Raw genomic sequence first — 27,450 nt, forward strand, 5'->3', positions numbered from 1 at the left:
ATTGGATAATTCATTTACCTGATCTGTTTACTTTTGGAATGATTATCTGCAGGTAAAACAGATAACTATGCCATGTAATGTGATGTAAGTGGATTTCACCATGCCGCTTTTATTTTTATAAGAACATGAGCCTATAGTTGACAATCCCTGTACATAGTAAGCCCGAAACGAGATTCGTAATCACTGGACCTAGAAATATATATAATTAAATTGGGTGCTTTATTTACTGACGATATTGACCTGGACTTTTTCAGTCGCATGAGATAGCCAAGATCTAGCTGAATATTTTACATCTCATAGACATATTCCCTCTATTTATACATGCTATTAAGCAGACTATTCCTAGGTATCCTATACCTACATTGCGGATTAAGCTCTTTCTTCTAGTATTTTCTTCTTGGTGACTTTAATTGTCACAGCTTCTAAAAGTTCTGGCTTTGCATTCTTCGTCTTAATTTCTCAAGAAGGGACTGATATCCAGCCTTCGGGTCTAACCTCTCAATACTATATTAAGGCATCTGGCCCTATTTCTACTAACCATGCAGGAAATTCCTCCAGACGCAGTACCTGGCTTTGGCTTTTTACGGAAACACTATAATCTGCCCGACTTGGCGGTGCGGAGTATCCGACGACCGATTCAACCCCTGAATCCTTTAGATAGTTGAACACCTCAATGAGAATATAGGGAACCGCTCAGTAGGCTCAGTTGGTTGAGATACTGCAATTCCTGGTGTCTCCACTGAATGACATCTACTTCATAGTTAGGCTAGTTGGCCTGTAGCTTGTAGAATAGCTCCCTGCGCATCACTTCGCCTGACTTCCACAACAGGCTTATTTTACTGTGGTGATTCTGGACAAGCCCTACATAGGCAGAAGCACGAAACGGGTTAAGAACACCTAATATAGCGTTAGCACTGTAGCTTTAAAATAATAGACAGTGCCCGGTATACTTTAACACTTCCAGCACTACAAGGTAGTCATGTGATTTATCTGGTAGATATCTGAACAGATAGTATTATTATCTGTATCTGTTGCATAATACTATCTGTTCAGATATTACCTGCAGATAACAGATAAATTTTCAGAGTGATCTGATCTGTATTTATTCGCAGATATCTGCAGGTTATCTGTTAACTGCAGATATTTGCCGAGCTCTAAACTGTATCATTGTCTTACTCGTGGGCTTTCTATATATCCTCCTGATCTATTTGAAGAAGAAACCAAGGATTAGGCTCCAATATCTCTTACTACGAGATAGTGATACTTTATTATCTTACCTAGCTGACCGGCCAGTCTATCCGGTCTAGTAGATTATTCACTTCTTCATAGATTCATGGAGTTGATACTTGTCAATACGCTTGGCGAGTAGGTTAACAAGTGTCGAGTTAACAACCTTTGTACGTATACGGAGATGAGTTTGGGGAAGGCCACCTCACCGTCGCTTTAGGACTAGGTAGCGCCTCCTCAGTAGTGCCTACATTATTTTCTATGAAATGCCGCTACTTTTAGGTAGTTAAATAACTCCAACTCATTGAGTTCTCTCACCCTCTGAGATTCTGACAAAATGCGCGGAGCGATCGTCACAAATAGTCAAGATTATTGACCAAGCTAACACATTTTTTCTTCCCCTAGACTACCAAATGCGAGACAATTTGCTGACGGCAGGGTAGCCAACCGCCGATGCCCTATATCTGCCGTTCCCAAACTGGGAAGTATGTCTTCAATAATTCAGACGTAGGTCGTACGTTGAGCACCTCGGGAAAATCAGAGAGAGCCCGACGTAGATTTCCAGTCTCATAGAGCGCCATCGTGCCTCCATCGAGTGCCCAAAAGATCATGTTTTCGTCAAGCTTCTGTTTCATGACCGATACACGCCCCTTCTCGCGGGAATCACTATGCTCTGCAAACACGCTGATCCACTTAGACGGTGTGACACGTTGCAGTGGTGGAGAGGAAAATTGGCTGAGGATCTCAAACGTCTCGTCCCACGTAATTGTCTGGGATTGATCAGGCTGAACAATATTATACGCATGACCGATATTGTCACTGGAGAGAGATATGCGTAGCATGGCTGAACACACGAAGTCCACTGGAATACATTGGTTTCTCACTGAAGGCGCTACTGGATAGCAGCGGAGGCGGATACAATTGCTCATCAGACGCGTAAGGAAGTCATCGGGCTTACAAGAACCCGTCACGCTGTGCCCGCTTACGAAGCCGGGCCGATGGATTGTAACCGGTAGCCCATTGGAGATGGCGTTCCAAGCGACGCTTTCAGCAATGACTTTGCTTTGAGTGTATCCGATATGCTGTTTCACATACCCGATATCAAACGCTGGCTCCTGGTCCTCAGCGATGATTTCGCCTGAAAAATAACCTACCGCGCCGCACGCTGAAATACTTGATGAATAGTGCAGCTGTTTCAGACGCATGCTGTTAGCAAAATAAACCATATGAAGAACACCACACACGTTGATATCTCGGTGCGCAGAATAAGGGAGGGTATAGTTCGAAAAGGCCGCTAAATGGAAGATAACGCTCGACCGCTGCGCAAGTTGCTCATATTGTTCTTGCCTGAGGCCAAGTGTGGGATTCCTGATGTCTCCAGGTACAGCTACAATCTTAGACTCGAAGTCTGATGGTAAACCATACTTAGACAAGGATTCCCTAATCCGAGACATCCCAGTGGAGACATCAGGCGCCCTAACCAAACATGCTACCTCCTTTACTTGTGGAAGACCTGCAAGAAGAGCCAGGAAAAAGCTCCCTAAGTACCCTGTTGAGCCAGTGAGAAACACTCTGCCTTCGGAAGGGGAACACCAATCCGGTACTTGGCCCAAGATCGGCTTTAGGTTCGTTGCTAAGTTTTTGTCCTGCAACCAGAGCTCCATTTCATCGAGCTCCTGAGACCCGGGGTTCTGGGATTCATTAGAGAGTAAACCCTTCTTTCCTTTTAGTTCGCCAGAACGGTGTTTCTCGCGAAACATTTTCATCGTAGCCTTGCTCAAGCCCCTTACAGTGCCGGCATTAGATATCTCAGCGAGGGATATCTCGATCTTAGTGCGCCGACGGAACCAACTGCGAATCTCAATGGCCATTAGAGAGTCAATCTTCAGCTCCGCAAGTTCATTAAACTCCAAGTCTTCGGAGTATGACATGTGAGAAGCAATCATTCGGCCAAGTTCGTAGGTGATTTTGTCCTCGGTTGCGTTTTCATATAGGAGAGACGGATCTCGCTCAATAGACGACACCAGTACCCTGAGAGCCTCGTCCTCAGTTACAGGGTCTTCTCCTGTCGTTGTTAACACATTGTGCCATACAGCAAAACGAGCGTCGGCTCCCCATGGGGGTTCAGCTCTCGTCTCGGAGAGCGGCTTCGTGGTCCCAAGGCCGATGGCAAGCTGATGTGGACCTTGAAGAATCGCGAGTTCAACAGCGCGGAGGAGATCCCTCTCTTCTAGGATCCTCCACGAGGCTGAACTGGCATACTCTAGTGTCTTCGGAGCATGTTGAGGTATATAGCCGATGTCTCCCATGAAGCCAATGTCAAGTACACTCGCTGGCAGGCCGTTCGAGTTGCGGTACTTCACAAATGAGTCCAAAAACGAATTGGCTGCAGCGTAGTTTGCCTGCCCAGGGAAGCCGCATATACCAGTAAGGGAACTGAAGAGGACAAAGAAGTCTAGTGATATGCCTTTAACGGCGTGGTGCAAATTCCACGTGCCCTGCACTTTCGGAGCAAGAACGGTTGTCCATTCCTCGAAAGTCATCGTGTCAAAACGTTGGTCCTATAGTTTTCGAAGAGAGGCGTTAGCATTAATTATCCTGCTCAACCATACTCCCCTTCCAGTTTGATGACACCAAACCCACCTGCAATACCATGGACATTTGAATGACACCTGCGATAGGTTTTCTGGCTGCGGCAACTGCTTTTCTAACGTCCTCAATGCGAGAAGCGGTACCGCTTATGCTGATGACATGGACATCTTCCTGGCTTTCCAAATCTTCAACGAAGGCTCGGTTCTGGGGCGCTTCCTGACCAGAACGCGACATGATGATAAAATGACGAGCACCCTTTTCCACCATCCAAGTTGCAACAGTGCGTCCAAGACCCCCGAAACCACCAATCAAGAGATAAGACGCGTCATGACGGAAAAGAGCACCTTTCTCCTCCAACCTAGATACTGGAATAGTGGAAGGGTCATCTGGCATACGTATCAAAATTTTTCCAATGTGTTGTCCAGTTTGCATGTACCTAAATGCCTTGGAAATATTCGATGCCTCATAGACACTCACAGGCCGTATAGAGCCAATTTTGCCGTCGCGAAAATATTCAAGGAACTGTTTCATCAACCTCTGAAGAAGTTGAGGTCGTTTGTAGCCAATCTCAAGAAGGTCAACACCAATAAAAGACCTATTATCCTGAAAAAGATCCATATCCAGCTTGCCATGACCTATAAAGTCTCGTTTTCCAAGTTCAATCATCTTTCCAAAGGGCGCAACGCATTTCCATGAAGCATGTAATAACTCGCCCGATAAAGAGTTCAACACTAGGTCAACACCAATGTTCTTTGTCTTCTTGAGTATATCTTGGAGGAATGACGTGCTTCTTGAGTCGAAAATATGGTCTTCTGCAATACTGAAGTTTTCCATGAGATGAGTTGCTTTCTCCTTGTTTCCCACTGTTACAAAGATTTCTGTCCCAATCAGCTGGCAAATCTGAATCGCAGCTAATCCCACGCCACCACACGCGCTGTGGATCAAGACCGACTGCCCCTTTTGTAGGTTGCCACAATGTATCAGCGAATACATCGCTGTCATAAAGACGCAAGGCCCGGCTGCAGCATCTTCGAGTGATAGATTATCAGGCACAACAACACAGCAGCGGGCAGGCAGTATTATGCGAGTCCGCATCAGACCTTTCCGAGCAATTGAAATACGGTCTCCGATCTGGATATTCGTAACTCCTGGTCCCACGTTGCGAACAATCCCGCTGGCCTCCAACCCTTGCTCGCCAGTGTCTCCCACTAGCCCCATGGAAACCATGATATCCTAGATAGTAGTTTAGTAAGTTCCCTGCTGGAAACCTCAGGGTCTAACTTACTTTGAAATTCAAGCCCACAAATTTAATATCAACTTCGATGTCAGCATCTTCCAAAGTTGGCGCTCTCCCTGCCAAAGTCCACGTCAGGGAGTCAAGTAATCCAGGGCATCCAACGTCTAAAGCTCTTGGCTTGGGCTCATTTAATGTAGTTGTAACATCGCCGAGGGAGTTCCACTGAAATCGGCCGACATGTATAGCCCCCTCCTTCAGGATAAACTCATATTCAGGGTGTGCTGAACTCTCGCCATCTTCCTGATCTTTCATTTTCATGTAGATGTGTATGACAGCTTCCGCCGTGAGTCCGTCAAGTCGGTCAACTTCCAGTGTGGCAGTGTTTCGCACTATTTCTTGCCTCAGAGTTCGCATCATTCCAAGGGCCAGCGCAAATCGAGGGTCCGGGTCTTTATCAGCTAGTTGAATAGGTCTCGTAAGCCACAGAAAACAACCTTGAATATTCTGAGTGAATCTTTGAAAGGCGTAAAAGTCGGCGTTGGAAATTTCATGGAAGAACGGACCCTCCAAATCGAGTAACGAAATTACGTTTGTGACCAGGGGAGGCCTCTCATGCAAATTCAGCCATTTGATGCTAAATCCTTTGGATAGCAACAGATGTTCAAGGCTGCGAGCCCAGTCAGTGACGGTGCCGCTATGTAGTATATTTACATGTCCACGAACAGTGGTTCGGGCCCGAATTCTGGACACAATGTTGGCATTCATGTGGTATGGTATATCATTGTCGTAGCGCACGACCTCAGCACCAGTGAACCCGGCATTCACTAGCTCTTGGTGCCATTCCTCAGGCGACAGATAAGGAGTTTCTCGGGAATCCTCTGCAGGCCACCAGCTAGGCAGAACGCCCGCAATATAGTCGATGACAGGTATTGAAGGACAGACCTCTTGCAGTAGAAGCCACCCTCCAGGGACCAAAAGTTTCTTAATATTGTCAAGCGACTCGGAGATTTTCGGAGTTGTGTGAATGACATTGGAAGCAACAATCAAATCATAGCTCTCCATCTCAAAGCCCTGCTCCGTAATGTCCCGAGATATATCGAGAATTAAGAATTCGACCCCAGAGAATTCCTTAAATTTTTCCTTGGCTTGTGTCACGAATCCCGCTGAAATATCGGTAAATGTATATTTCGAATACATCCTCCCGCTGTGACCCGATGTAGATGCAAGCCCCTTAAGACATGCCGAAGTGGCACCACCCGTACCGCCACCAATTTCTAATATGCGAAGGGTGGGATTTGTGTGGCTGAGCAAAGAAAGAAAAGTGTCCCAGTTAGTAACGGTCGACATATGGCCATACATATTCTGGAGACCGTCGTTCTCCATGAGAAGCTCCAGGCCATCGACCTTATCATCGAAAAGATCATGTATCCTGCGCAGGACTCTTTCCGCAAGTCGATAGCACTGCAGGATGGAAGCGTTAGATTCCTCCTTCATTAGTTCATGGATTTGAGGCCACCGGCTTGCCGGGTCTAGGGCAGACGTGTCCCTCATTTCTGGAACAATATCGTGTCCGCCTGCACAAATCCTCCGGTATTGCGTACCTATCCAATTATGGTATTTTTTCAAATGCTCCTTCTTTGGCTTTGATGACTTTGTTTGATGATACGTTTCCACTATCATCAGGCTTGTCATTTTAGCCAACACTTTTCCAGGGTAAATACCACTTGGGATTACAGGAAACAGATGCTCCAGGGGAGCGTAATCAACATGTGGCTTCCAGTGGAGTGTTGACACCAAAGGTCCCGTACTGTCGTTGAGCGAAGAATCTGTTATTCCAAAAAAGACGCCCCGCTGCATGGAGAGAACTGCCTGGCCATCGGCAACTAGTGATGCATTCCCGTTGAAAGTGCCGCTCACTGTATCACATGAGACGTCTAAAGACATTAACCCCTCGCCTCTTGCGATATATAGACTTCCAATTGCGACTGGTATGCATAACTTGTTCATCCGATAACTGATGCCCCGGGTAGCCGCCACGCTTAGAAGTTGCAGGCATTGATCAATAAGAATTGGATGAAGAGCATATTGATTTATATCATACTCTTCAGAGTTATGATATACATTCGCAGCTGCTCGAGGACTTGATGGGCTAGTTGTAATGGACTGAAGGCCACGGAATCTAGGACCATATTCGAGTCCACGAACCTCTAACGCTCTGTACCATTTGTCTGATGACACCTGACGAGAGTAGGGTAGGATTGGGGGCGGTTCATGAACAGTGTCCGGCCCAGCACGGATTTGCCCAATGCAGTGTTTTTGCCATATGCCCTTTTGATATGCACTTATAGTAAAATCATACCAAAGGGAGTCAATATTGTCCGCGAGCCTTGCAGGCCTGAGACTAGTGATAATCTCCAGGCCTGTGGCTTCCGTTTGGCCCAACACCAATGCTACCCGTATATAGAGATTTCTCACAGAATAGTCATCGGAACCTGATATTTGGCGCATCGCCTCACCGACCATTGCAACATACCCGGCACAGGGGAAGACTATTTCGCCGCTAAGTTTATGATCCATTAGCCACAGTGCATTATCAAGCTGTAAGAGGTTCCTCCATGTTGGCTCATTGTCGCTTGATTCTAGTGTTCGACAGCCTAGCAGCTCATGGAAGGAATCTTTTCGCAATCTCCAATCATGTGTTAACCGTGTCTCACTCCAAAGCCTCTCATTATGCTCCCAGCAATATGGAGGTATGTCGGTCAAAACTTTTCCAGGGGCGATGATACCCGATAAATCTAACCGGAGGCCATGAACATGAAGCCGACCAGCTGTGGTTAACATGCATTCCCAACAATCTTTATTCCTTTCTAAAGTAGGGATATATAATGGTCTCTGCTTCTCGTTTGACTGGGAAAGTATCTGCCGCAGCGGACCTGAGAGTGCTGAATGTGAACCTATCTCCACAAACACTTTGGGTTGCTTCTCATAATTTAATATCTTTCGAATGGCTGCACTAAAGAGCACTGGAGACTCAAGGTTCTGCCGCCAGTACGTTGCATCAAAGCGACTACAGTCAGAAATCACATCACCAGTGGTTGTTGAGAATAGCGGCACCATTGACTGGTTCTGGGACATATAGTGTAGGATACTGTTTTCAAATATCTCTCCAAGCTCCTTCATATGGTGCGAATGGTATGCCACATTGACTGGAAGGCGGCGGCACAAGATATCTCCCTCTACCTGGACATCCAAGAGAATCTCTTCTAGTACCTGCCTATCTCCGGAGACAGTCACATTTTGGGGGCTGTTTTCACACGCTATCACCACCCCATCTTTCAGATACGGTTTCATCTGTTCTGGTGCCAGACCGATGGCTGCCATGGCGCCATTGGTCTTCGCATATTTCATACTGTGCCCACGAAGATAAGCTACAGTAATAGCGACTTCAGCAGGAATTGCTCCTGAGGCATAGGCAGCAGCAATCTCTCCGCTGGAGTGCCCCACTACAACTGAAGGCTCAATGTTCCAATCGCGAAGGAGGTTCACAAGCCCAATCTGGATAGCAGTACAGAGAGGCTGGGCATACATAGCCTCTTTAAATTTATCACCATCACTCGGGCTCAAAAGCTCGTCTGTAATCTGTTTATTAGGACATGCAAGCTTCGATGTTGGTAACTAGACGCACCTTCCATACTCCACTTAGGGGTGTCCTCAAGTCTTTGCAGCACTCTATCCAATGATCGGATAGTTTCACGGAACTTCTTGGATTGCGATATTAATTCTTTGCCCATTCCTGGCCATTGTGCTCCCTGACCTGTAAACACAAAGCAAGTTTGTAGGGAACCCCGATGGCCTTTTTCAAACGACGGGATTGCCTTGCCTTCTTCAACAATCGCAAATGCCCTGTGATCCATGTGTTCTCGCCGGTGGGCCAGAGTATATGCAACGTCACTCCAGGCAGCCACGCTGTCTTCAAGATATTTAGTCGTCGATTTGATATTGCCGTCCAATGATTTTGATGTTTTACCAGACAAAAGCAATAGAGTAGGACCTTTGCTGGTGTGTGGACCGCTGGAAGACACTTTCCTACACATAGAGGAAGCAGAGTCCAGGATGAGCTAGCATGATCAGTACGTAGGGTTCGACGACACTCGATAACTAAATTAGGGGGCGTACATGTGCATTGGTGCCGCCAATCCCAAACGAATTGACGCTGATCCTTTCGAATCGATCACCAGGCCAGGCTGTGGCTTTCACAGGGACCTTCAACTTTGCTCCCTGGAAAGAGACTTGACGAAAGTAGGGTAAGCACTGTCTAACTACTGCAAGGGTCTGGGACATACTGTTCGGGTTTGGATTTTCAAAGTATACATTAGGTGGAATGGTTCGATTCTCGAGGGCCAGAACACATTTGATGACACTTGTGATTCCTGAAGCACCTTCAGAATGGCCAACGTTTGCTTTAACCTGGACTTTGTCAGTATGTTGGTCCGAGAGCAACTATTCTAACATACCGCTCCAATATGTATACCATCTTCCCCAAAGATCTTCGCGACAACTGACGTTTCTGCCGTATCTCCCACAATTGTTCCTGTTCCATGACACTCAAAAAAGGCAGTCTTCCTTATGTCCTTTATTTGTGCTTTCTGGTATGCTCGCCTCACCAACCTCTCTTGCGCCTGCGAGCCAGGCGTCGTTATGCTGGGTGTTTTGCCATCACAGTTGACTGCTGTGGAGCGAATCACAGCACGTACAGGATCACCATCTTTCAGGGCCGTCTCCAGCGGCTTAATAAAGATTGCATTTACCGCTTCTCCTCTACCATAGCCATCAGCTGCTGCGTCAAACGTTCTGCAGATACCGCTTGTAGAGATCACCATATTATCGGACATTGACGTAGTTACTGTAGGAGTAATAATAAGATTTGTGCCAGCAACCAATGCAGATGAACATTCACCAGAATATAGCGCTTGGCATGCTTCGTGTAGGCCAACCAATGAGGACGAACACCCTGTTCGGATAGTCATACTTGGACCACGCAGGTCATACTGATATGAAATCCGGTTCGAGATAGCGAAGTCACCGGCACTCACAACTCTGTATCGGTCGTTGTCCTGGGGATCTTTACTAAGAAGATCTAACCAATCCTCACCGAAGACTCCGACGTAGCAGCCAATATTGCTTCCACGCCATTTTGTTTGGCCCCCATTTTCCATACACTCCCATACGATTTCTAGCAACATCCTCTGCTGTGGATCAAGCTTGGCAGCCTCGACCTTGCTTATTCCAAAGAAACCAGCATCGACGTGCGATATATCTTGCTGAAGGAAGTAGCCATACTTAGTTCGAATTGTCCCTGGTACGTGACCAGACGTGGGATCTTTGTAGAAAGCGTCGATATTATATCGATCCTGGGGAACCTTACAATGGCCGTCCCGACGATTTACCAAAAAATCCCAAAATTCTTTCTCACAATGAACTCCGCCAGGGAGCCTCATTGCCATGCCAACAATAGCAATAGGAAATGGTACCCGCTTGTCATCTGTTGTATTATCTTTCGGTGACAACGTACAACCCTCTAATGGGGTGTCTTGTAGGTCTGCGGGAGGTGGGAGATTTGCCGAGGCGTCGGACAGAAGGGTTTCGTCGAAACAAGACCGAGTCATTGTTTCAAAATTCAACAATGTCTGTTAATCAGCTGAGCTGTGTCTTACGATGTGTCAAACTTGAGAGAGCATCCGGTGTAGGGTTATGATGGTTGATAGGATTTGCAGAACAGGCGGCATTTATATTTGTGCAGCCTATCCGGTATTGATGTCACACTGGGAATAGACCATACCCTCTGCAAGGAGTGATTACAAGCGAATACATTTCAAGCCACTGGTCGATTCAATTCTAATGTTCCCAAGGATCTGAAACGCAATACTGCGCTTTGCGCGGAACCCTGACGTTCCCTTGCAGGGTCAATTAAGGGATAGTCGCATTATTTGGTACCGTCGGGCACGAAAAGACTTGCACTTATTCATGTAAGTTTGCCTTGTCATGTACGTATGATACTTTCGACTGTAGAATCCGTACCAATCGTACTCCACGGACTTTTAAGCTTTTGCAGTAATTAAACGGAGTCAATTAGGAAACACTCGGTCTGCAGTTTAGTACTTGTCCATGTCAGATCATAACTCCTAGAGAAAGCATCTGTGCTTTTTAATACAGTCTTATATAAAGCGTCCTCCTAGAACCTCTTATGCCCTTCTTAGTATACTGAAGTGGCGTATAAGACGGTTGTCACTTTGTTAAAATCTACAGGTATTGGAAATCAGGATGCCTAAGGCACCTTCCGATATCCTAGTCCCGCAGCGATCTAAGATATCACACTTAGGGGCTAAGGGACACGTAGATATAAGGAGGCGTTGGTCTACTCTCTCTCTCGAAGATAGATAAATATACTCACCATGCGATACTAGATCGCACGATAGTTCCAATATACTATCTAGTCACCGCTATCCTAGCACCTCACGGCATACCATCTTCCTAAGGATTCAACACAGCGCAGTAATTGAATTGTTTCTCTTCCGGCCATGAACACCCGCGCCACTCTAGACTTCAACACTCCGTTAACAAGACAGGCTCATTAACTCTACAGATATCTAGTTTTCACTTTGCCCTTGTCTTGGCCCACTTACCTATAGCAATGCCAATTTATTCTGAATGATCGCTTCGAATCGAACTGTCCCACGCAGGGACTTGTGATCCCATAGAAATTAACAAGGACGGTAAGCGGAAGTATATGTATTGTCAATATCATATTGGTCGTACTCTATTCAACCAATTTCATTCATAATATGAATATCTAATTCGACATACTAAAGGCCTGATTATTAGAAAATGATCAGTGTGGTGATTATTCAGCTGCTCAACCGAGCCCCCACACACAGATAAGTAGGCAAGATATGCGTAGTAGAGTAGATCAGATCTTTTACTATGTTGATTGAGATAATAACCATGTTATGAATACAATTGGTTGAATAGAATACGACCAATTTTTTATATTGACGCTTTTGTACTATCTTAATCGGCGACGAGCTTTCGTATTCAATACTAATTAATTTGCTGATGAAGCCATTCAAAACAACAGCGAGGACCTAAGTCGGACTGCGTAGTAGTGCTGAGCTTTACCACTACGCCACAGCCAAAAAGGTGCAAATCGATGACCAAGAGCTCAGCGTACTCACACCCCCGAGTACGGAGATTCTGGAGGAATTCCCACCTCTTTATTCACTGGCAGCCGCATTGTGGCCTTGGGAATATAATCTACTCGAGGGCTCTGAGCAGTAATGCTATTATTGAGAGCAAAGCTATTGCTTATCTGGGAGTTACTAGAACTGCTCTAACCTGTACTATAAACTTAATATTGGTATGTAGGACCCTTGTGTGTTGACTTCGGTATCACGTTCATTCGATTAATCTTGGTCAATTGTCTATTGTCTGTTTGATTTATCTTTAGCCGGGCATGGGAATATTTTGTCGTCTTTGTCTAGGTCAAGCTGGTCGATTACAAATATCAGGTTCTACTACCAAGCTGTAATTCTCTGCACAAGTCCACACCATTTGAACTCGGGTTGGCAGGTACTTATAATTGTCATATAGGAGTAAGACTGAACATTTGATCTGACCGAAACGAAGCTTAATTCACTAAACAGCAATTCCCAGACTATCGCAAGTCTAATACCATCAGAGCTCTGGCTATACAAAACTCTCCTGTCCTTCAGCCTGCACGGCATCTACGCAATCCCGCTTCCATCTGCGACAGCTGTAAGGTTAGGATTCCCCTGCACCACGTACTGCTTGTTAGGGGATAGGTTGTCCAGCAGGCTATCCGGCAAATGTAAAGTATCTTTGATAATTTGCTTCGGCGTGAGCTTCAACCATTGTCCAACGGAGATATCTGTGAATCTCTTGGCTTGCAAAACCTCAAGAAAGACAACATCCTCGTCGCCAGTGTTCTCAATGTAGTGAGATGCAGTTGCGGGGACGTACGAGATGTCGCCAGCGGAGAAGTCAAAGGTGGCGCCCTTTGTAGGGGCAACATAGACGCTGACCCGAGCATTACCGGAAAGGAAAAACCCCCATTCGTCGCTGGTCCCATGCCTTGATTACGCGGACAGGTTAGATATTGGGCACAGAGTGGCTGACACAGGGGAGGGTATTGCGGCTCAACATACCAATGGATTTCACGCATCGCCCCCGGCTTAATCGTTACTAAGGCGGCACTGAACATTTCGGCGATTGGGAAACTCTGCGGGTCGATGATCTTGACACTGCCCCCAGGGACCTCGTACGATTCCTGTTTCGAGAAATGATACGTATAACTAGAGTTGCCAGAGGCAATCCCACCTGGGCCCGTAATGGTTTGCTCACTGAGATTTGCGGGGGCCGGTGTTCCATTGAAAATATACAACTGGTCCTTGGGCAGGTCGTCAAAATCCGATAGGGGTGCCTGGAGGTTCTTCGATAATACTTCCTTGGGGTTGCGAAGGAACATCTCTGTGATCAGACCAGTTTCACCGTCGTTGAAATCACCCTGGTCGAACACGAGCATAAACTCGGCGCCTTCATCCAGCGCCTGCAGGGAATGTGGCACGCCAGCAGGGAAATACCACACGTCGCCGGCTGTCACGTCATCGATGAAGGTCTCGCCATCTTCGTTGATGGTCTGGACGCGCACGCTGCCATTGAGAACCAGACTCCATTCGTTGGCCCTATGCCAATGAAGCTCTCTGTATGCTCCCGGAGCGAGTTTCATGTCCACTCCCGCCATGGCGGTTGCCATTGGGAGGACATCGGTGTTCTCTTGACGAGTCCATCCTGCATGTCCAGGGAGAATGCGGTTATGTGATAGACCGAGAGGCCACTTTCCTTGACCAATCGATCCGCGATCTGAAGCCGGCGGAGCAAAGGTGTCGGGATTGAGACGGTCATAGTCGTAGGTGCGTGGACCGGGGTCCGTGGAACCGAGATCCCCGCGGATGGGCTGTGGATTGGACGTGTCCTTGAATGTGAAAGGGATACCAATGTCCGCACTGGCACCTTGGCCCGGGGCGAGGTCATACGAGGACTTGGGGACCTGGCCGCTACTGGATGGATTCACCTCATTGGGACCGACGCCAAGAAGCGACGAGCTGCCTCGAAGAGGAGGACCAGCGTTGGACTCGTCGTCCCCAGCAGGGCCGGCCCAGCCATAAGGGGCGCCCGATGCTGGTAGCGAGTACACCGCTTGCCAGGCACTGGTAACTGCGAGGACTCGAAGTCCGGTCACAAGAAGGCCGGAGACAGGATGCATGATATGTCAATGAATTGATTGATGGAAAGAATGATTCAGATGTTTATATATCAACCCGAGGACCGGGGTGTTGGTTGTTTATATAGCAATTTGAACCACTATTGCATGTGCTGCCTTATCGCAGGACGATGCTCATCCCTTGGTCATCTGAGCTACCGGCTACAACGGAACAGGGCGTCTGATAGCTAGCTGCTCCACCCTGTGCAGATCGACAAAGCTTAGGAAAGCTTGCCTCGAGTCTAAAGCCAATCCGCAGGATCTCCGACTGGATGCCGTCAGCGTTGGGTTTGTCAGTTGAATACGAGCTAGGCATCTCATTACGTGTGCGGAGAGTGTCTCAACTGCGGAAGCAATTTGTCAGAGACGATGAGGGGGGTGAGGAGAATGGGGAGATGATCGCAGAATGAGGGGATTTCATTCTGCCTCCTGTTTGAGTCTCTAGGATAGTCTGCATGCTGGCCATTATTCTATGCATTGCTCACCTGACGTATATTCCTATAGGGATTAATATATTCATGTATTAATGGTACCCTATAGCCTGGCCAATGCTATCTCTAATCCGAGTTAATCTATGCGTGTGCTAGGAGAGGATAATGAAAACCTCAGTATGCCTTTGTTCGGGCGCAAATACTGGTCCTTTGTAAACCTATTGATACAGGAAGCTATACTAGGAGAGTAACTGTAAGGCTAAGCTAGAATACTAGTGGTGAGAAATGATGTTGCCTGCTATGGAGTCCTCAATCATTATTGTACCAGTCTGCCAATAAACATAGGGAGAAGTTTCCACGCAGCGCCAATCCCGGAAATCTCCACTTTGCTAGGATTCGTACCGGGCCACTAGTTACGGAATTCTCCCGTAGTTCATTTCTTGCTACCTAGGAGTGGGGAGAAGCCTCGTATTCACCTGCCTCATCTTGGAGAAGCAGCTGCTTGGTCTTGGCGTAAAATAGTGTTGATACTAGTGGTTACAAAGGGAGTAGGCCAAGATAGAGCCCAAGACGATTAGGGTTTTGAATGTACCCAAGCAACTGGCATACGCGGGGTTGAAAGATGCTACTCCCCTCTTTTCCCGTCTGGAAAGCCCTGTCGGTTCAGATCCAGCGGAAATCCCTGAGAAACAAGCAGTCGGAACCGATGCAAAACAGCCAATCGTATACGAAGTCTTAGCAGTTATCCACTGAATTGCAGATGGTACCCACGGAATACCCCGCATAGAAACGAGGGAAAGCTTTATTAGCTACTAGTATTTTTGACTTATTTATGGTCTTATTTCTCCACTAGTATTGTGACACCAGCAGAGCACCTCCACAATGCAGAAGGATGCTGCGCCCCGCCGGACGCAATTTTCTAGCTGTGATGAATGTCGTCGATCCCGGGTGAGGTGCGACGCCCTCAGCCGAGGTAATGTCGACGACCGTTTGCCTGTCTCCTGCAGCCGATGTCTCAAACGGCACCGCCAGTGCACCTTCAAGGTAGCCCCCAAGAATCCGAGAGAAACCCCCGCATGAGGAGAGTGGCGAGACTGATTCGTCGCCGGATACAGTGGATAGGCAATATCGGGCGACATCTCTCAGACTCGGTTCGAGAGAGCCGCCGTCGACAACATCACTCGGCGTCGGCAGCGGCGAGCAACAAGACCAGGCAGGATGACGACTATCCAAAAGCTTCGGAACCGGTGGAAACAACGCAACAGTCAATCGGCCACCGAGCATGGGTGGCAGCCGAGGATCGCAGCCCAAATGAGGCCCGATTACTGACCGTGGCAGACCCTACCATCTTGACGGGCTCTCCATTGGACGTTCTCAACCCCTCCGACGCTCAGTTACTGCAGGCCGTCTATCAAACGGGCTTTGATACTATTTTTGGCTCGTGGATGAGCAGCTATGGGTGTCCTTTTCTGTGGGTGCAAGCCGGTGCTCCTGTGCTTTCCCACCCTCTTGTTCCTGACATCTCATAGCTCGGAAACCAGTTTCAATAATGATGACACGAGAATTTCTGATGTCTGTGATTATCTGGACCACTGGATGAGAAAGCAGCCCCCCCGCGACGCTGCAATGCCGGGAGGGCCGGAACGTAGTAGCGGTGGAGAGGAAGAATCTCTAAGGAGTGCCATGGCCGCCTTCTCGGCGAGATGGCTACCCCTGGCGTTAGGAAAACTAGATGCAATACGGCGATGTCCAAGCATCGTACATGCGCTCTGGCGGCATGCCCGCCGAGATATGCTTCGTGTGATCAACCGCCCGTCGTACCGCTCGATGCTGGCTCTCTTCCTGTTCGCCTTAACTCCAATTCCCGCGGGGATTTCAGAGGAGGAGGAGCTCGACGGCATTTCGGGCCAGGCGTGTATTCACGCTGCCCTGCAACAGATCCAGACCCTCCGGGCGCGGCAACGGAGCCTGCAATTCAACGGCACCAAAGTATCGGAACCGATAAAATCAAACGTGATTCCAGCGATCCCGGAGGCCGTGGCAACCACGGACTTTATCACGGCGGAGAATATAGCGTACTGGGCCGCGCTGACTTTTGATACCTCTGCGTCTTTGACGCTGAACTGCCGGCCTCTGCTGTCCTCGGGGCTGTTTGGATTCGAGAGTGAGCTCCCGTGGCGTCTGGTGAGGGCTGGTGCGGCCAAGTTTCAGAAGCAGATGCAAGAATGGAATACCAACGCAGCCAGTGAGATAACGGACGAGCGAGCGAGCCAAATCGTTGCCAGCGGGTCTGCGTGGAAACTGTTGGCTTGGAAGTTGACGGCGGTCTTTAAGGAAGCTCTGAGGGACGGTCACGACGAGTCGGAAATCAATAAAGCGTTTCGACTAGTGGTCGAGTTTATCCAGGAGTTTAATGACATATATCGTGGTCCGTTAGAGGCATGCCAACGGCGGATGCCCTTTCTCGGAGAGCAGATTCGGTTCCGCTGGTGTGAGTCGTCCCGGGCATATTGGAACAGACCTGCTCACTAACATCCTTAAGACTCGCTGATGTTGCACTATCATCTCAGTATCCTCTTACTAGTCAATTCTATCGAGGTCACGGGTCGCCTAGACTTGCTGGCTGAAGTCGCAGAGGCCAGTACTGACGCGCAGAACGTAGTCGTCAACGCATTGATATTCGGCCTCCACAATACCGTTACCCTGAGCATTCAGCCACCTTCGGTCCCTTCGGGATGTGTCTGTACTCCTGGGACGTCTGCTTCCGTTCCTATCATTGCCCTCGATCCATACCCTCACCACATTGTTGCCGTGGTGCAACTGGTCCAAAAGGCCGTCGATCGAGACCTGGCTCTAGGCAAGATTACTGGAAGCGCCCATAAAAACCTGCAATCGGTTCTAGTTCGTGCGTTAGATCACCTCCCCCAGAGTTCCAAGTCGGTCAAAGCAGCCAAGGGGATGTTCTTAGCCAAGGATTTGCCCTCCGGCGTGGGACAGCTTCCGGATCTGTACTCAGGGTTGGATGCACAGTGGCAGAGGTGATGCAGGCCTTTCGGGGGCACTTCCAGGCACTTCCAGGAGTACACGTAGTGCGAAATACCTAGGTGGAAGTACAACGCACGAGATACTCATACCCTTACTTTGCGTGGCAGATAAGACCATGGCTTGGGGATTTACTTGCATAGGCCATAGAGAGAGCATGAAAGAAGACCTTTTGCCCCGTCCAGGGCAAGAATTGTATTGTTCAATATACGAGAGTAGCCTCCGCTAAGATACGTACAAGCTCAGTGTGGGATGCACTCGGTCAAATGAACCTAACTGAATGCAACATAAACATGACAAAAAGAGGGGCACTGGGGGCGATCATGGAGTAGTCAGAACATGGAGTGTGTAGGTGAAGTAGAAAATCCGCAGCCAACAGATTCCATTAATAATAGTACGCACTCATCGGTTCCGCTGCTACTTCCAATATTCGGATCCGATCTACATCAATCAAGTTCGTAATGTTCCTACCGGTCAAGGTCGAGCTATAAATTGTACTTATTGCCTTTGCAACACACTATGAGTCAAATTGACACTGGATTCATATCCCCAGAGAAGACTACAACACAAGCCATCCTTTCCAGCTTGCTCTCAGAGTCTGTATAGAAGCAGAGCATACATAATGCTCAGCAACAACATCTATGTGAGCATTCTCTGCCTCGCAACTGGCACGGCGGCGGCGGCACTTGATGCCTACAATGTCGACCCTAACTACGTATCCGTGTCCGGCCTGTCCAGCGGTGGCTTTATGGCCGCACAGCTTGCGATTGCTCACTCCGATACTTTCTCGACAGGATTCGGTGTGTTTGCCGGGGGCCCGTTTGACTGCGCTAGGGCTCAAACCGTAAGACCCCCACAAATCGAATCGGTTCGAGGTACTAATATTCCATATCTACTGCAGTACACCACATGTATGAACAACATGAAGCCGTCTATCACTGCACCAACGGCCAATATGAAATCATGGAGTGGGAATAAAATCGCTGATGTTTCGAATCTCAAGGACCGCAAGGTCTACATGCAAGTTGGTTCAGTCGATACGACTGTTGGCCCTAGTGTGATGGAGCAGCTGCGACAGCAGCTATCAAAGTTTGTGAATGAGTCTAACACTGCCTATATTACTACACAAGGAGCAGCTCATACGTTTCCCACAGACTTTGATGGATCTGGAAACAGTCCCTGTAGCATGGCCTTATCACCATATGTTAGTAATTGCGGGTACGATGGTGCAGGCGCAGTCTTAAAGTGGATATATGGCAGTCTAAATGCCCGCAATCCTGGCCCATCGACTGGTCAATTTATTTCCTTTGAGCAGCAGAGCTCGTATGGTGCTGCAGGGATGGATACTACGGGCTATTTATATGTTCCTACATCATGTGTGGATGGTTCCACGGTTTGTAAACTACATGTGGCCCTGCATGGCTGTCTGCAGAGTCATGACAAAGTTGGGACCAAATTCATCGACAACACGGGGTATAATAAGTGGGCTGGTAAGTATTTCTCATATTGTTTGTCATTGTCCTAACTTACTCTACAGATACAAACAATATTATTATCCTCTTCCCACAAGCGGTGACGGATAATTCATTGCATACAATTTGGGGAGGAATGTTGCTTCCTAATACAAATGCATGCTGGGACTGGGTTGGCTGGTATGGTCAAGACGCTGATCAGAAGGGAGGTAGGTCAGCTAGTTTCATCTAAGCTGTCAATAAGATAGTAGGGAATAGTACTTATGATACACTTTTCTTTCTAGGAGTCCAGATAGCTGCAATTGTCAACCAAGTCAAGCAAATCATCAGTGGTTATCAAAGCAAGAAATGAGACTGGAACTTAACGTTGCGCTCATCGAGATTTGTGTTGTGTCATGATGCAATGGTATCCACGAAAGGCTGGTCTGGTTCAAATTATTCTACATTCGTCTGGAGACTTTGATTTTAGCCCAAACTATGAGTTGTTTGTTTCTATTACGCAATAGCCCCCATTGATAAGAAAGCGCCATTGTACATGGTGTCTCTGATACACTGAGATGTAAAACTGTAGAGCGAATATGTGTGTTACTCGGAGATTGGTGATAAGTAGTCTGTTGCTCACTTGAAAGATAGCAGGGCCGACTTCTTTCTCCCGGGGGGAGTAATCAGGATATCCACGGCAGAAGAGAACGTACCCTAACCTGACTCTACCTGCATGATAGCCATGACTGGGAAAGACGGCCGCAAAAATTGAATTCCCATATATAAAAAATATATTCGTCTAACAAAGGCGAAGGCCCGCTTGTATCCACATATACTTTATTCCAGGTGGAGAGTTTTGGTCCATGATTAGGCACTGAGACTACATCTCACGGGAAGCAAAATGTCAGCCGCTGCGCCAAAGCTAGGAAAGATGGAAAACAATAGATGATGTGACATAAATAGATATATCAAAAAAAAGAAAAAAAGAGAGAATTTCTCTGAAGGAAATGCAGACGTTCTACGATGCTCTTGAAACCGTTTTCAACGAAGGACTCTGTCGAATCCGAGGCAGCTGTTCGCTTGTAGCTTTATAGTCGTAGAATCCTCGATGACTTTTAACTCCCAAATGGCCATTCCGTATCATCTTCATGAGATATTCCCGAGGTTCACTTGGAATCCCAGTCCGAGACTCGGCATAGTGTTTTTCGATGTCAAGAACAACATCCAAACCAACAACGTCCATTTGCTCGCAAGGACCCATGGGCGTTCGCAGAACGTCTTTAAAAATGGCATCGATGTCTTGTGGCCCACAGACGCCCTCGGATAGCACCTGGAGGGTTTCGCGCTTGATTGCAGCCCAGATCCTGCGACATGTGGTCAGCATACCGTGAAAGGAATAGTATATTCATTCTACCTGTTGTATATGTAGCCGATGGACCTTTTCTGGACATGGAACGGTGAGAATCCAAGTTCTGTGCATCGATCTGACAGTAAGGTGATCAAGGACAGATCCGTTTCTTCGTGGCCCATGATTTCGATTGCTAAGAAAACGAGAATCAGTAAGTAGGGTTCACACATTGCGATGATTTATAGTAGAAAGTGTACCTGAGGTTTCAGGGGGCCAGTCTAATTCTCCCCGAATGCTCGGTCAGTTTAAATACTTGATGGGCATTTAATCGCAATTATCGCTTACAGCAGTGTGCACTGAGCATTCTTCGAGTGCTCTTCAACTCAATCCCTTCTATGATTTCCCCAATCCCATAGCTGCTCGAGTTCGAAGCGATAATCGTGCTGTCCGAAGCAAGGTCGTCAAGCTGACTAATGACCTTCTGTTTCAATGCCAATTTCTCTGGGACACACTGCGTACGATATTCGTTTAGGCATAATCAATTGACTGCTTTCTTGGAGATGGCTAGATACCTCGACAATCAACCAAGCATCCCGCAGCACGGATGCTAATTGAGGAGGAGTGGATATTTTAACGTCCCCCCAGTTTTCACTTTTATCATTGGATATCTCTTGAAGGCGTTGCACGTACTGCAAGGCCCCGTCGAGTTGCTGTTCATTGTAGTCAATCAGGCGAACAGGGCCCCCTCTGCGTGACCACTATGTAGCACGTGTGGGTTAATATGGGATCAGTAACGTCCCGAAAATGGAGATACGTCAGTTTCTTACCATATATGCAAGTCGCCTGCCCTGTGTGCCGGCGCCAATGATGACAACCGAGCGTTGAGCATCCTTTGAGTCTTCCATTTTTGGTCGTCGTGAGTTGGGCTATCCGATCCTATAGGGGGGGGTACGGAAACAGAGGTGTAAGTGAGAAAAAGGGCATTATGGAGATGGTTGTTCATGCTGATCCTTTAATAGGCCTGCACAAGTCGCCCTGAATGCATCCGGTCTCGATGTCGGCTCGGTTCCGATAAGAAGAGCGGATCGGATCCGATGCTTCCCCCAAATGAAGTTCATTCGTCGCAACATCTCAACATCCCGTTGGCGCGTACTTGGCATCTTCTTGCAGGCCCATATGGCTGGAAAGAATCCGATGGCTGATGGCTCGCTAATCCGCCTCCTGGCTATGGATTGTATTCGCCTGCCCGCATCATTCCGCCCCAAGGGGCGGCACCCAGACGAGCATAGCAAAGTTGTGGGGATATGGGGAAACACCACTTTGAGAACACACAGTATAAAGTGTACTCAAAATCACGCCTTTTTGTTGAGAATCCCATGTTTCTATTCACGACATCTTCACTACGGAAAATGCCTCCCACAATAGATGATATGGAAAAATCCAGTTCCACGTTCACGGAAGGAATTGAGGCTCCGCTTGGAGCAAATGTTGGAGAAACCACCGACATGGTAACGCCACCTACATTCTCGCCAGACATGGAAAAGCAGGTGCTACGTAAGATGGACGTACAGTTAATTCCGATGCTTGCGATTCTCTATCTTTTGGCCTTCCTGGACCGTGGAAATATCGGGAATGCGAAAATCGAGGGACTTCTCGATGATTTGCATATGACGGGGCCGCAATACAATTGGTGCTGTACGTATCCCATGTATCTACGGTACGAGGGTGCACATTCATAAAATATAGTAACTGTCTTCTTCTTCACCTATTGTGTGTTTGAAATGCCCAGCAACTTGCTACTGAAGAAGCTGAGGCCCTCGCGTCTCCTACCCCTGCTCATGGTGTCCTGGGGCATCGTCATGGTACGTCATCCTTCGTAGCCAATTCTTTTGTCCAAGACGGAGCTGACAGCTGCTTTGATAGACGTTGATGGGGGTGGTTCAGAACTATGGGGGGCTATTGAGTGCACGTCTCTTCCTGGGCGTTGCCGGTGAGTTAACCATCGAGCCATCACACCTAATATTTTTGCTAATGTGCAATTTACAGAAGCTGGACTATATCCTGGGATCGCATACTACATCACACTGTGGTATCCTCGGCATCGTGCCCAGTATCGTCAGGCGTTGTTCTTCAGCGCCGCCAGCATTGCAGGTGCCTTCTCCGGAATCCTCGCGTATGCAATTGCGGTATGTACTCCGACCCTCCCCAGGATGGCTCACTGAACGTGCTTAGAAAATGGATGGCGTGGGCGGTTATGCTGGCTGGCGCTGGATCTTTATCCTTGAAGGCCTTCTAACCGTGGTGATCGCCCTCGTCGCACCTTTTCTCATCCACGATTTCCCAGAAACGGCAAAGTTTCTCACCGACAAAGAACGTACATATCTGCTTCATATGCTACGGTCGCAGATCATAGACCAAGAGACACGGTACCCGGCGGCTATGCAGGAACAGACCAATTTTCAGATCAGCTACGTGGTGGATGCATTGACAGATTGGCAAGTCTACGTCGGTCTATTTAGTATGGGATCCAGTTGAAGCTCAACCATTGCATAGGATGCTAATATACCTCGTCATTAGTGTATTGGGGGATCACATGCCCCCTTTATGGCATCTCGTTCTTCCTCCCCTCTATCATCCAGGATCTTGGATATACCTCCTCGACTGCTCAACTTCTCACCGTACCGATCTATGTCACTGCCGCAATAGTGGCAGTGGGAGCTGCCTGGATGTCAGACCGATATCAGCAGCGATCTCCCTTTATTGTCTTCTTCATGTGTCTGATCACCCTGGGTTTTATCGTTGTCCTTGCGTCGACGGGCCGTGGTGTCCCTGGTGTGGTCTATTTTGGTGTATTCCTTGTCGTGATTGGTGCGTGCATGGCATCCCAACCGTTCCAGAGAAATAGATACCCTACTGACCGGATCAACTCGCTCTCCAGGTATCTATCCCTCCTTCCCAGGGAACGTCACTTGGCTCAGTGTCAATCTAGCGGGCGATTACAAACGAGCGGCCGGAATGGCCCTGCATATCGGGGTGGGAAATTTAAGTGGAGGTATGCTTTATTCATCCTCATTTTCCTCTCTATTCGCCAGCCGTCCATCCGGAAAATACTGCGTTCGCATCTGACCTATACAGCCATGGCATCAAACTTCTACCGGGCTAAAGACGCGCCAAATTATATCCTAGGCCACTCGCTGGAACTTGGGTTCTGCGTCGTAGGAATTATTGCAGCCACGGCCTTGCGTCTGTCCTATCAGCACATCAATCGGAAACGCGATCGAATGGATTTGACCCAATATGACGAATTTCTGATGGTGAAACTGGGTGATAGATCTCCGATGTTCCGATATATGCTCTAGATTTCACGATGGGAGTGAACAACCTGTCTTCCGTCACTCTAACGGCTCATAGGTATTCCATGCGCAGTGTTCTGTTTTATTACCAATGCGATCTGTTAGGATATCTTTCTTTCTGGCAATCAGTTAATGAACAACACAACACCTGGAGGCAGAGATTAGCAGTACGTATGGCAGTTGTGGTGATCTCAGAAGTTAAATATTTTACATATATAATTTTAAGACTCCAACCCTCTATTTCATATATGCCATAGTTACCGGGCGGTTACCCATTATAATTTCCAGTACTTTATGATGCCCGGGTATCTACATGTAGCAAGTCTTAGTACATATACACCGGACAGTGGCTGGACTGCGTAAAATTATTAAAGTATCGGATGTAATGGACGAGGTAAATTTTGGCACATATTTTACTCAAAACTGATATCTGTTTCAGTTGACGTCAATCCTTGAAGAAAAATAAAATTAGAGGCAAGAACGGAAGACAGTTATGAGACTCTACTGCTTTGTACTGTCAGTGAACCCTTACTTGCATTCAGATCCTCGACGTACCGGGGAACGCATGGACAGGGAACAACATGCAGTCGATAAACATACATAAATACCCCAAATAGTGAGGTCTACAGGGTCTACGAACCGAAGACAGTGTGACAGTTCTGTTGAAGTTTACAAGGATCGCATCGCAAATCAAGGATGCTGAGATCGGATCAGCGTCGACGATCCTGGTTAGTTGTCATGCTTACACTGGACGAGTCGACTCTGTATGTATCACATCTACCAGTACACTATCCACAATTGCAAAATTAAAAATAATTAACCTGGAGGAATGTCTTCAGCTCACCCTCCTCCAATTTCTGCTCCGGTCCCAGCAATCGGGGCAGCCAGTAAGGAACCTCGGAATACTCGTCGGCGGCATGCTGCTTGATCGCCCAGCTGGTCACATTCTGTGCCCCAATGAACAACCCTTCCTGCTGCTTGCCATCCACAACGTGATGATAGTACTCGACGGGGATGCTCTCCGGCGTGGACAACCCCCACATCAAGTGGCCGGACGAGGCATCGGATTGCACTCGGATGGATTGGAACTCGCAGCCCTGCTGGCCGAAGTTGACGCAGGCGTCGATGGCAGATGGGGAGGCGTCGCTACACATGATCTGGACGATGGCCAGATCGCCTCGAAAGCCGATGGCCAGCTGCAAGGGAGAATATTCAGTGACGGAGTCAAACGTTCGATCAAGTCCCACTAACGTATCCCTTGTCGTTCCCGGACGGAACCACTGTGTCCCGGAACCCTTCGATGGCGCATGTGTGGTCAGGTGCAGAGGCATCCACGCATCCGCTGACCGTCACCATGAAGTATCCTGTCGTGCCTGTGTAGGGATAGTAGGAGTGTATATTGCCGCATCCACCGGCCGCCACGACGGGCGTCACGGAGGAGGCGCAGGCGGCTCCCAGCAGGGAAACCGCGGTAAGGATGGAGGTGATCATGCTGTGGAAGGAAGATGAGATGAGATGGTCTTGTCCTTATTGTAGAACGCCTCGTATTTATAGTCTCTGTCTCCTTGACTCATCTAGCTGCATCTGGAAATTCTGCGGGTATCCGTGGGGGCCATCACAGCCTTGTCAGACGAAACAGCCCTCGGCAAAAGTCCAGAGAAAGCCATTCAAGACAAAAGTAAGAGCTTAAAAATGGGGCGATCGGTAGGCCTATAAGAGAACTTGGCTCTGCCACCAGGATGGAGGCTAGCAAGCGATCTAACTTGGTCAGGCTAGATACAGGCAACTACTGCTCCTAGGCTGTGGGCCGAATGACCTATTTCCTGCCCTTGGATGAGGTTGAGTAGACGATGTAATCTGCAATGCAACCCTTCAAAAGCTGAGTGTCCAATCACGCCTCAGGGAGAAATGTCCCATACTTGTTGGGAGGGAGGATCCGGTCAATGTCCGTATATTTCCTGAATAAGATTAAACGGACCATGGTGAGCCCATAGTCTTGCTGTCGAGCTCGCTACGCGTGAGATTGATCATGGTGATCTGAGAGAGAGGTGCCATGATGATCTTTAAATCCGTGTAGAACGATGTCTCGTCCAGAGAGCCGGTTCGTATACGGTCTCTTTTGGATTGTCTCTACCTAGGCCTTCCTCTTATTGGATCAGCCTCGTCGATGCTCGTCTGCAGGCGCCAATCAGCATGCGTGTCCATCCTGGATGCCTGGACGCAGAATTAGGCGCTGGTAATCCTTGTGACATCAACTGGTTGAATATCTCTCTCATCACGTAGAGTACTAATGAACAAAACATAAGCGCAATGCACATCAGGAGCATCCGATGTAGTACAACTCATACTAGTACACCCCGGTCATTAGCATCGCCTAGAGCATACTCCCCTACGTAGTCCAAAGTGTCCTAGAGCACCGAATCTTGACACTCTCAGATCCAGTACATCAGTCCGTCAATAAAGCCACGCAACTGCGGGTAGCGCCTTTGCTGCATGGCATCTGACAGCAGGATGAAGTGAGCGATCTCCATGTGAACCCGTGCGGCAGTGTAGTCGACGCTCTCCTGCAAGGTGTGGCTCTCGCGTGAACCAGTAATAAGTTATCGGACCCCCGGAAGCGGCCACCCCCCAGAATCGGCCACACGCGTCAAACGCGTCGAATTCCACTATTCTCTCCTACAACCACCACCATCATTCAAAATGGCTCCTAATGAAAATACTATATCTCTTGCACTTCAGGATCTTCAGAATGGTGTTTATCCTTCATTAAAAGCAGTTTCAAAGGCACATAACATCCCCCGTACTACCCTTCGTCGCAGAGCCGCAGGTTATAAAGATAAGCTGCAAAGTCACCACCATCAACAAAGACTAAGTCCTATACAAGAGAAATTCCTAGCTCAATGGATAATTGAGCAGGATCAGCAAGGATATTCTCCCTCCTATGCCCGTGTACGAGAAATGGCCCATCGAATCCTACATATGCTTGGAGATGATGCCCCACTTGGAAAAGAATGGGTACCAAAATTTATAAAACGAAATCCACAAGTTGCCTCTATGGTTGGAAGACGAATTAATGCCTCCCAAATCCAAAATACCCAGCCAGATTAAGTTGAAGCCTTCTGCCGTCTCATTCCTATAAAAACTATATACAATATACTCCGTACAACTAGGGAATATATGGGAGATGGGCGAGCATGGAATTTCCTTCTGAGTATGTATAAGCCCCCGGGTTCTTGGAAAGGCGGGGAAGAAGTATGCTGATGCTCAATCTCCTGAATCTAGGGAGTGGGTAACTATTATTGAGACTATATCCGCCTGCGGAGCAAAAATCTTGCCGCTGTTATTTTCAAGGGAAAAGATCTATAAACTTGACGGTTTTCAACGGAACATGTACCGGATTGGCTTAGTATAACCTCAAAGAATGGATGG

The 27,450-nt window shown here is 47.9% G+C and overlaps 7 protein-coding genes across 7 annotated transcripts; 3 read left to right on the top strand and 4 right to left on the bottom strand.

Moving 5' to 3' along the window:
- Window positions 1–1,685: 1,685 nt before the first annotated feature.
- Window positions 1,686–10,722, bottom strand: ATNIH1004_008107 (Type I Polyketide synthases (Type I PKS); the record flags this gene model as incomplete). The annotated part of the gene is made up of 8 exons (XM_033572720.1): window positions 1,686–3,788; window positions 3,871–5,052; window positions 5,105–8,688; window positions 8,742–9,174; window positions 9,233–9,334; window positions 9,400–9,523; window positions 9,725–9,959; window positions 10,086–10,722. The coding sequence occupies 8 exons, from the start codon at window positions 10,720–10,722 to the stop codon at window positions 1,686–1,688; spliced, it is 8,400 nt and encodes a 2,799-aa protein (XP_033423272.1).
- A 2,115-nt stretch (window positions 10,723–12,837) lies between these two features.
- Window positions 12,838–14,396, bottom strand: ATNIH1004_008108 (uncharacterized protein; the record flags this gene model as incomplete). The annotated part of the gene is made up of 2 exons (XM_033572721.1): window positions 12,838–13,204; window positions 13,279–14,396. The coding sequence occupies 2 exons, from the start codon at window positions 14,394–14,396 to the stop codon at window positions 12,838–12,840; spliced, it is 1,485 nt and encodes a 494-aa protein (XP_033423273.1).
- A 1,310-nt stretch (window positions 14,397–15,706) lies between these two features.
- ATNIH1004_008109 (Zn(II)2Cys6 transcription factor domain-containing protein) lies at window positions 15,707–17,866 on the top strand (the record flags this gene model as incomplete). The annotated part of the gene is made up of 4 exons (XM_033572722.1): window positions 15,707–15,868; window positions 15,940–16,295; window positions 16,354–17,315; window positions 17,367–17,866. The coding sequence occupies 4 exons, from the start codon at window positions 15,707–15,709 to the stop codon at window positions 17,864–17,866; spliced, it is 1,980 nt and encodes a 659-aa protein (XP_033423274.1).
- A 622-nt stretch (window positions 17,867–18,488) lies between these two features.
- On the top strand, window positions 18,489–19,690 carry ATNIH1004_008110 (putative polyhydroxybutyrate depolymerase; the record flags this gene model as incomplete). Its single annotated transcript, XM_033572723.1, has 4 exons — window positions 18,489–18,710; window positions 18,768–19,356; window positions 19,404–19,547; window positions 19,623–19,690. 4 exons carry the CDS (start codon window positions 18,489–18,491, stop codon window positions 19,688–19,690), a joined length of 1,023 nt encoding a protein of 340 aa, XP_033423275.1.
- Window positions 19,691–20,338: 648 nt separating this feature from the next.
- Window positions 20,339–21,573, bottom strand: ATNIH1004_008111 (3-hydroxyacyl-CoA dehydrogenase family protein; the record flags this gene model as incomplete). Its single annotated transcript, XM_033572724.1, has 6 exons — window positions 20,339–20,684; window positions 20,735–20,861; window positions 20,926–20,946; window positions 21,014–21,179; window positions 21,241–21,426; window positions 21,496–21,573. The coding sequence occupies 6 exons, from the start codon at window positions 21,571–21,573 to the stop codon at window positions 20,339–20,341; spliced, it is 924 nt and encodes a 307-aa protein (XP_033423276.1).
- Window positions 21,574–22,077: 504 nt separating this feature from the next.
- Window positions 22,078–24,027, top strand: ATNIH1004_008112 (uncharacterized protein; the record flags this gene model as incomplete). The annotated part of the gene is made up of 8 exons (XM_033572725.1): window positions 22,078–22,363; window positions 22,415–22,530; window positions 22,592–22,658; window positions 22,715–22,854; window positions 22,901–23,186; window positions 23,246–23,536; window positions 23,607–23,720; window positions 23,804–24,027. The coding sequence occupies 8 exons, from the start codon at window positions 22,078–22,080 to the stop codon at window positions 24,025–24,027; spliced, it is 1,524 nt and encodes a 507-aa protein (XP_033423277.1).
- An 800-nt stretch (window positions 24,028–24,827) lies between these two features.
- ATNIH1004_008113 (uncharacterized protein) lies at window positions 24,828–25,512 on the bottom strand (the record flags this gene model as incomplete). Its single annotated transcript, XM_033572726.1, has 2 exons — window positions 24,828–25,217; window positions 25,273–25,512. The coding sequence occupies 2 exons, from the start codon at window positions 25,510–25,512 to the stop codon at window positions 24,828–24,830; spliced, it is 630 nt and encodes a 209-aa protein (XP_033423278.1).
- Window positions 25,513–27,450: the final 1,938 nt, after the last annotated feature.

Source organism: Aspergillus tanneri, assembly GCF_003426965.1.
Source record: "Aspergillus tanneri strain NIH1004 chromosome Unknown AapTan_6_pilon_pilon_pilon, whole genome shotgun sequence".
Taxonomy (NCBI): Eukaryota; Fungi; Ascomycota; class Eurotiomycetes; order Eurotiales; family Aspergillaceae; genus Aspergillus; species Aspergillus tanneri.